General features: G+C 43.9%; 1 protein-coding gene across 1 annotated transcript; it reads right to left on the reverse strand.

Moving 5' to 3' along the window:
- Positions 1–879: 879 nt before the first annotated feature.
- LOC308160085 (keratin, type II cytoskeletal 8-like) lies at positions 880–5,377 on the reverse strand (the record flags this gene model as incomplete). Its single annotated transcript, XM_080533951.1, has 9 exons — positions 880–1,146; positions 1,270–1,328; positions 1,496–1,716; positions 2,004–2,129; positions 2,231–2,395; positions 2,550–2,645; positions 2,750–2,810; positions 2,958–3,166; positions 5,048–5,377. The coding sequence occupies 9 exons, from the start codon at positions 5,375–5,377 to the stop codon at positions 983–985; spliced, it is 1,431 nt and encodes a 476-aa protein (XP_080390077.1). The 3' UTR covers positions 880–982.
- Between the last annotated feature and the right edge of the window lie 3,737 nt (positions 5,378–9,114).

A 9,114-nucleotide genomic window follows, 5' to 3' on the forward strand; every position in this document is an offset into this window, starting at 1 on the left:
CTTCAGTATTTAAACATATGATTCATAATAGTATATTTAGTTATACTTAGTTAATGGGTCTGTCACCCTGGCTGTAAAGAGAGTGCAAACAGGCAGTCATGAACTGTCTTTTCGTGTGTTTTAGTACTTCATCATGCCAGAGGGATTGGCAGAAATCTAGTACAGTAGTTGACTGTAATTTGGTCCAGAGAGTCGCTAGATGGTGCCAGAGAGCTAATTATTTAAGACAGCACACAAAATCAGAAAAGAGGAAAGTATGTTAAAAACAAGAGTAAGAGACAGTGTTATTAGATCTTCGATGTATTTAATTGTTTCATTTGGTGTTGTGTGAAGTCCATTGTGATACATTAAAAGCAATTTGGTGTGCAACATTTTCTTTTTTTACAAATAAATCGGGTTACAACATTGTTTTGTTTTGATGCTAATGAAAAACCAAACATAGAAGAAAACTATTTACAGGACATAACTCTGACAAATCATTGACTGACAATAACAAAAGCCACTGGAGAGTGAATGAACAGTATTTTCCTTTAATTTGTATGTGTGAAATGTCACTATGGAACATGTATGTCAGCACATAACTTTTTGTTGCTTTCATAGCGTACACAAATGACCATCTTGAGGGTTTGGCACCATTCACCTGCCAAAACCAGAACATGGCCGTGGTTTACTGAGTACAGCAGTGGCCCTGCAGCCTATTAATGAGATGCCAGAACAATGTGTCAGAGGACCACTGCAACATGTAACATACCATACAAGCTCAACATACTGTACAGAGAGTATCCTAGTAAGTTTATTCTGTTTGGTTTTTAACATTTTCGGAATATCCTTTTTCCATCCTTACACATCAGTGCAGAAAGAGAAAGACGGTTGGCCTGGTCAGGATCTGGTGAGGATCTGGTACTTGTACTGTACATAGGTAGGTCTCGTTTACGTGGGGAATTGTGGCTAGGCAAAGAGGGATGGCTCTTCGTTTCTCACTCTAGTAGCGTCTGCTGCTGCTGGAGGAGGATGTCACAGACTTAGTGATGGTGCTACCACCACCCATTCCGTAGCCGCCGCTACCGCCACCGTAGCTGCCGCTACTGAAGCTGCTGCTGCCACCGCCATAGCCAAATCCACCTCCAGAGCTAGAGCTGGAATAACCTGGAGACACAGAGAGAGGGTTCAGTTAAATCGGAGTTATCTAACATAATAGATTGTTATCATTTCGATGAGGTGTGTAATGCATGCAGTGCATGAAATGGATGGAATCAAGCTGCTACTTACCTCCGCCTCCAGAGGTCTGCTGCACGTGGATTGTTGCTGAGGCACCCCCGGCAGACAGTCTGTGAATAAATGCAATGTTAGCGAGAGTCTGGTGCCAGGTTTGGGTTGATGAGTACTGCAGCAATGCTTAGTCATGCATCCAAATGACTGGATAAGGGGTATGTAATAAGAGTGGACCATAATACAATGACTAACAAGTTCACTAAGTATCCGACTCTTTTCTCACCTGCTCTCCTCTCCCTCCAGCAGCTTCCTGTAGGTGGCGATCTCGATGTCCAGGGCCAGCTTGACGTTCATCAGCTCCTGGTACTCGCGCACCTGGCGGGCCATGTCCTGCTTGGCTTTCTGGAGAGCGTCTTCCAGGTCCTTGATGCGGAGCCTGGCGTCCTTCACTGCCAGCTCACCACGCTCCTCTGCCTCAGCGATCTGAGCCTCTAGGTTGGCCCTCTGTGAGGAGAGAGACGAGATGTTTAGCATTAGCCATGCTAACTGTGAGGAGAGAGACGAGATGTTGAGCATTAGCCATGCTAACTGTGAGGAGAGAGACGAGATGTTTAGCATTAGCCATGCTAACTGTGAGGAGAGAGATGAGATGTTTAGCATTAGCCAGGGTTATTCTTTGTTTGCTAAATTAGTACAGTTAGCATCCACTTCTTTAGCATTAGTAAGTGACTAATGCTAACAAGCTAGCATTATTGGATTTTCCTGCTTGGAATTGGAGATGGCACACACACCTGTGCCTTGACGGACTCTATCTCGTTCTGCAGACGGGAGATCATGCGGTTCAGCTCAGAAATCTCTTGTTTGGTTGAGCGCAGGTCATCACCGTGCTGTCCAGCAGAGGTCTGCATCTCCTCATACTGTGAGAATAAGGGGCAAGAGGCGAAGAGGAGGTTTACATTTACTCAACAATGTTTCGATCCTGCACCCTTAAAACTGGTTGGCAGTCGTATTTACACACCTTCTGCTTGTACCAAGTCTCTGCCTCGGCCCTGCTGCGGTTGGCGATGTCCTCGTACTGGGCGCGCACTTCAGCCACGATGGAGTCCATATCCAGGTTGCGGCTGTTGTCCATCTCCACCACCACAGAGGTGTCCTTGATCTGGCCCTGCAGCTCACGCAGCTCCTGAAGGACCAGCGGAAGTTGGAGAGAAGTCTTTAGATGTGACCCCCATGTCAAATCTTAACCTATCTTCACAGACTACTCATATTCATGATAACATGCTGAGGATGAGGCTCTATGAAAGTGTAAAGGTTAAAAGTATATGCATGATTCATACCGCCTCATAGACGGCCCTGAGGAAGTTGATCTCATCCTGAAGAGCATCGACCTTGGCTTCCAGCTCCACCTTGTTCATGTAGGCTCCATCAACATCCTAGAAGAGGGAGGGAGGGGATTCAATGGACGGTACTTTAGATGGATCCCGATGTCTACTTCAAGATTAGGAATGGAGGAACAATGATCTTTTATCCCACTCACCTTCTTCAGCAGGACAAACTCGTTCTCCACTGCTGCACGCTTGTTGATCTCGTCCTCGTACCTGGTGAAAGACAAAGGAGCAATCTTTAACGCGAGATCATCGGTCATTGTTCTTTAGCCAACATAATGTTTTTCATTCGCCATAGTTAATGCACATTAGCTATGTTAGCCAACCTGGTGGCATCCAATACAATCTGTCAATACTCACTTGTTCTTGAAGTCCTCTACCAGACCCTGCATGTTCTTCAGCTCTCCATCCAGCTTCATCCTCTCGTTGCCCAGGCCGTCCAGCTGCCTGCGCAGGTTGGAGATATAGGCCTCGAACATGCCGTCGATGTTGGAGCGGGTGGTTGTCTGGTCCTGCAGGAGGCTCCACTTGGTCTCCAGCATCTTGTTCTGCTGCTCCAGGAAGCGCACCTGAACGGGGGGAGATGGGAATTGTTCATTCCATTGAAGTGTGCATGTGAACATGTGGAAGACTTGAAGAATTTAATGGATGCAGATGGATGGAATCAGGAGTTTTTGGACAAGAATGCATCAGGCTGTACTGTACATTGTTGAGAAGGGAGGACATAAGACGGGGCTCTAATGTTGTGTGTGTGTGTGTGTGTGTGTGTGTGTGTGTGTACAGGCATGTGGCAAAACAAAAAAACACACAATTGAATTGGACCTAATAGCAGACTCTCTGTAAAAGCCACACCTATATCTGCATAGCTGAGCAGATAGCATCTCAAGGTTGAGCCCTTATGCTGTAGCAACCGCACCCTATCTGACACTGTGCTAACTGATTATGCCATATGGTAATCTACGAGTATACACCCAGTCTGAACAGCCTGTATCCCGGGAGGCATGAGGACACCTGATCTACTTTATAACCTGCCCAGAGATGTGTGGCTCTCATTGTTTACTCTCAAAACAAAAGATAGTAGTGTGAGAGCGATTGTCTGCCTGTTAAAACACATCCAAACTTTCTTTCTTCAAGGAGTGGCTCATTGTGTGTGTGTGTGTGTGTGTGTGTGTGTGTGTGTGTGTGTGTGTGTGTGTGTGTGTAGCTTTAAGTGTTTTACCTATCTCTCGTTGATATGACTCATCACACAGTCTGATGCACTCCGAAGGCCATTTATTCGCTCTAACCATAAAAAACTAGGTGTGGCAGATAAGCCGCAGAAGACAAAGCAACTCACTATGCAGGCTTAAGGGGGTGTTTTTTTCGATTGCTTGTGAGACTTGACTCTCTGCCAATGAAGGGTGTTTCTTGAATTATTTTGTTTAAGGAAGAAGTTATAGGGTGTGTACAGGTAAACCAAAAATAAATAAATAATAATAATAATAATGTGTCAGGAACATAGACAGTGTTTGAAAGCGGCTGAACACAGTACAGTTTTCCTGTCTCCCATAACAACTATGTAATAGGCACAATGTACACATGCCAGACTTTGGACTCTGTGAGTACTCTGTAGATAGGTCCACACCCATGGTTGTCTCAGAGGTATGAGAGGGGGTGAGTCACCGCAATAGACAGATCCCCACCCTTATTTAGATAGCAGTTAAAGAAGCAACCAGGGTACTGATGAGGTTAGGCCACCTTTTTCAAACTCAACTCAACTCAACTGGGTGAGGTGCACAGAGTACATTTAAAGAGGCCGGACCATGATCATAAACAGCCTCTAGCATGTTTTAGAAGCTTTTATAATCACAAGGGTCATAATTCACTGATGGTATTCACCCCTCTGGAGATAAGATTCCTGACTTTCTTCCCTAACTATCTACAGCTTAGTGTTCCTGAGGTTGCAGATATATCTGACATATCAGTAGGGGCTCTGTCAGCAAAAATTAAACATGCCTGCATCTGGAGAACAGCTTTTTTCTCTGCTACAGTATATAAACAGTGAGGAAATGCTATGCTAATAGGTTTGCATGCAAATATACAGTCAGGTGAGCATAAGTAAAGATGAAGTTGCTTTTTTTTCTTAAATTATGCATCTCCATTATTTACATTGACTGTGGGTCATTATACAGAGATGTAACTCAGCACTTATCTTACCTCAGTAATGCACATCGAATAGCTTTGATGAAGTACATGGATGCTTGGCATTACTAGAGCACTCTGAACATTGACTTTGACATTGAACAAAGTCACTCGCTTTAAGTAAGTAATGATTTGCATGGGAATGGATGCATTCCCTGAACCTCTCATATACTAGCACAGCAGATGGCATGCCGTTGATATTAATATGAACGCTCAGAGCTGAAGTGTAGGGGAGACCTAGTCACAAAGAGGGTTAATGGGTAACTGACCTTATCGATGAAGGAAGCGAAGCGGTTGTTGAGGGTCTTGATCTGCTCCTTCTCCTGGGTGCGGACCACCTGGATGGAGGGGTCGATCTCCAGGTTCAAGGGGGCCAGCAGGCTCTGGTTGACTGTAACAGCTGTGATGGGGGCTGCGACGAAACCGCCACCGCTGCCACCACCGAACCCGCCGCCGTAGGAGCCACCGCTGAAGCCACCGCCGAGGCCACCTCCATAGCCACCACTGCTGTAGCTGGTGTAGCTGCTGTTGCCACCGCCTCCACCTCCACCCATGCCAAAACTACTCCCGTAGCCGCCGGAACCTGAACGGACGGACATGGAGGTCCTAGCGGAGCTCGGTCCGGAAAACGACTGGCTGGAGAAACTCTTGTTGACTCTGGATGATCTCATGGTTGGGGTTTGTAAGGGCTTTTCTTGCTTCTACTTGACAAGAGGTTAGATAGAGAAAGAAAGCAAGCGGAGGAGGAGGAGGACGACGACGGACGGAGTAGAAGGAGGTGTCAAAGGAGAGTCTAGTCCCTCTGAGTGTCTTAACTGCTGACCCGGCCCTGGTTTTATACTCTCCCAGAGCCCAGGGGGGAGGGGCCTTACCTGGAACTCGCAAACACACCCACTTCTGTATTCCTACTCTCCTGTATTCACACTCTCTTTCCCTCTCCTCGCCGCCGACACCGCCGGCCCCTCCCTCGGTGCCCTGAGGCTCTGGCTACAGGGAGTGGCAGTCTGGTAGAGAGGGACTGTGAGTGTGAACGGATAAGCCAAGACACACCCTGCCCCAGGCCTGGCTCAAAGGGGGAAGTAGAGAGTGGTGGAATGTAAAAATGTGAGTCGTCATAGAAAGGGAAGTTTTGTTGTTGTTGTTGTTTGTTTGTTTTTTTACACCTTTTGTGTGAACATATAATGAGGATAGAAGAAATGGTCTCAACATTCACATGTTGGAATGTCTATTCTGACGGGAGTATAAACTAGGTGAAATGTATGACTGTGGAGGACCATATCTTTAGCCATAATACTGTGTTATAGACAATGATACCCTTAGATCCACTTAGTCTAATTTAGTCCACACACACACACACACACACACACATACACCATGGGTTGCAGGTCCATTTAAGCTGTATCTACTGTACTTTTCATGTAACCAAATATAAAGCCTATTGTGTGCATGTACAGCACTTACCAGTATTTCACTCTAGACTCCATACATAAGTTGCCAAGTATCAGACAAAGCCAGAGTGATGTCTTATTGTGCAAAGGCTTGTTACGACAGAGGGAGCAAGAGAAGCATGTAAGAAGCTGCCAAATAGGTTAACTCAGAATGATTTGCTGAGGGCTTACAAGCTCCAAGTTCATACTGTCAATTACTATGGCATGGCAATGTCCTCTGGACATGTCTTAGACATGAATGAATTACGTAAATTACAAACTCTCATAATCATATTTTCACTTTCTCAGATTCACCTGAGGACATGGTCACACCTACTGCGTGTACTACTAGTAGTAGTAGTAGAGAATACTATTAGACACCCAGATTGATAACTATGCTCAATTAGCACAGTTTTAATAATTAGTTGCATTGGCAAGTGCAGATATATCAACAGACAGTATACAGTAGACTATACTCCCTGCCTACAGTATTTACATTGTAAAATGTGACACTTTACATTTTATACACTAGCAAATGTGAAAAAGTATCGTCTATTTTTGCATTCTAGTAATGTTAAACCAGATGTGACATATTGGCTCTGAGGAACAAGGACAGAGTGTGATTCCTGTCACACTCCTTGGAGCTGACTGACAATTTTGGGGCTGACTCAAAATGTCTCTTCTGGTTAAAACACACATAGAGTCATCTTACTTGTGGCAATTTACTTGTTGTATCTGATAAGACTTTTGCCAAGAGGCACTGTATAGAACATGCTGTTGTAGGGCGGAAATAACTACAATCCTGGTTGACACAATGGAAATGTTCCCTCCCTCACTGTCACTTTTACTGGCAGAGAAAGAGTAGGCCTCTGACTAACCTGTGGTAACATAGCAGCACGAAACCTCAGACTCTCTCTCTCTCTCTCTCTCTCTCTCTCTCTCTCTCTCTCTCTCTCTCTCTCTCTCTCTCTCTCTCTCTCTCTCTCTCTCTCAATCCCTCCTTTAGTTTCCCATGTCTTCACATCTCTCTCTTACTCTGGAACTCCCACATGCACACACACGCTAATCTCACTGCTAGCATAATTTGTGATATACAATGATTATATTTGTAGGTTTATGTAAATACTTCAATTAAATATAATATGAATAAATCACAACCATACAATACAGAACATAAAGGTAGAGTGAAATAATGAGTGTGTAGTATTGCTGCAGTATTCTCTATTATAGTATGGATGTGTATGTGTCTCTCTGTGTGTGTTTGTGAAATGTTTTTTTGTATACTGATTAATTCACTTGCAAGAGTCAATATACAGTGGGGTGAAAACATTTGAGCACCCCTGGTTTAAATGTCTGTTACAATTAATCTCCAAGTGATTGAAAGCAAACCTGAACACTAAATGCTACAAAGTTAAAGGTTAAAAGTAGTTTTTAAATGATAAAAAAAGGAAAAGGGCCTGGTGCGAAAGTTTAGGAACCCTTCTGGATTATTCTTTGTTACCTTTTGAGAAGATGATTACTAAGGCCCAGACCAAGGTGATTTACTCGTTAGGGCTTCAATGAGTCAGGTGAATATAATTCCAGGGTTGAACTGAAGTAACTCTATGCCTTCTAAAGTATCCGACTGCGGTGGCTGTTGTGTCTGGTGTTAAAAACCATTGGTTCCTCTAAACAGTTGTCCAAGGATGTCAGAATCAAGATAGTTCACTTCCACCATCACCAGCCTCCAAGGAGAAGGCTGCAAAAAACTCTCGCAACGTTTCAAACTACCCATTTCCACTGTCAGAAACATCATCTGAAAGTGGAAAATAAATGGAAAAATGTAGGAATCTTTTGCAAGCTGTTATAGTTGCCCGAGGAGGAGTTACAAAGTACTAGCTGACAGGGTTCCAAACTTTTGCACAAGGCCTTTTTCCTTGTCTTATTATTTTGAAACTGTAAAAAGTAAAAAAAAAAAAAAAAAAATATCTTGCTTTAAAATGTGACGAAATGTGTCATGTTTAACTTTGTTCCATTTAGAGGCTAGGTTTGCTTCTTTTCACTTAGCTATTAATTGTAAAAGGCATTTTGACTAGGGGTGCCCACATTTTGGCACCCCACTGTACCTAAAACTAACTGAGTCTTAAAGCAGAGTGCTAACATGCACCAGTAAAAGACCCAGAGCAAAGCCATGTTAGAACTTGCTTTGGTTTTTCATTGCGGTAGCGTACACACAGACCTGTCACAGGTGAATCATGCCTCTCCTACTCTGACCTAACAGGAATAAAATGTAATGGGAAAACAATGTCCTTCACAAAGACTATGAGAAAAGTCAAGTATAAAGAAAGAAGCTCACAGTAAAAGATGAAAAGCAGTACACAAAAGCTGCCCTCTGGAGAGTGAGAGGGTGATTGGAGCGCAGCCATAGGGGATAAAGGCTCTCTTAAAACGATCTCCTCCTCCCTTCACTTGTAATACCCTCTTCTTGACATTTTACCTCCACAAGTTTATTCCTCTACTCATCTCCACATTGCTCTTCTTTTCCTCTGTATTCAGGGTTGCCAACTTTGGGTACCTGGCTGGAGTGAGATTTTGATGCCATGGGCTTAATCACGCTTACGGGCACGCACGCACGCACTTAATCACGTGCACATTTTGGGCATCAATTCACCATCAGGGTTTAAAAAAAGTACTTACTTACACATGTGATGGGAGAGGGAGCTTAGGTCTAAGATGTAAGGATATAGCCTGACTATGCCACCCCGGGACTTCCACCCAGGGAAATACTCACAATTTCACAATATTAGACATACACTAACCCAATAAAGGGCACACAGGTTTGTTCACTAAAAAAACTCAAAGACGTGTTGTTTCCAATATCAAAACTACAATGTTTTATTGAATGTTCACAAGTTAAAAAGGCAATAACA

This window comes from Nansenia antarctica (assembly GCF_963989245.1).
Source record: "Nansenia antarctica genome assembly, chromosome: 6".
Lineage (NCBI taxonomy): Eukaryota > Metazoa > Chordata > Actinopteri > Argentiniformes > Microstomatidae > Nansenia > Nansenia antarctica.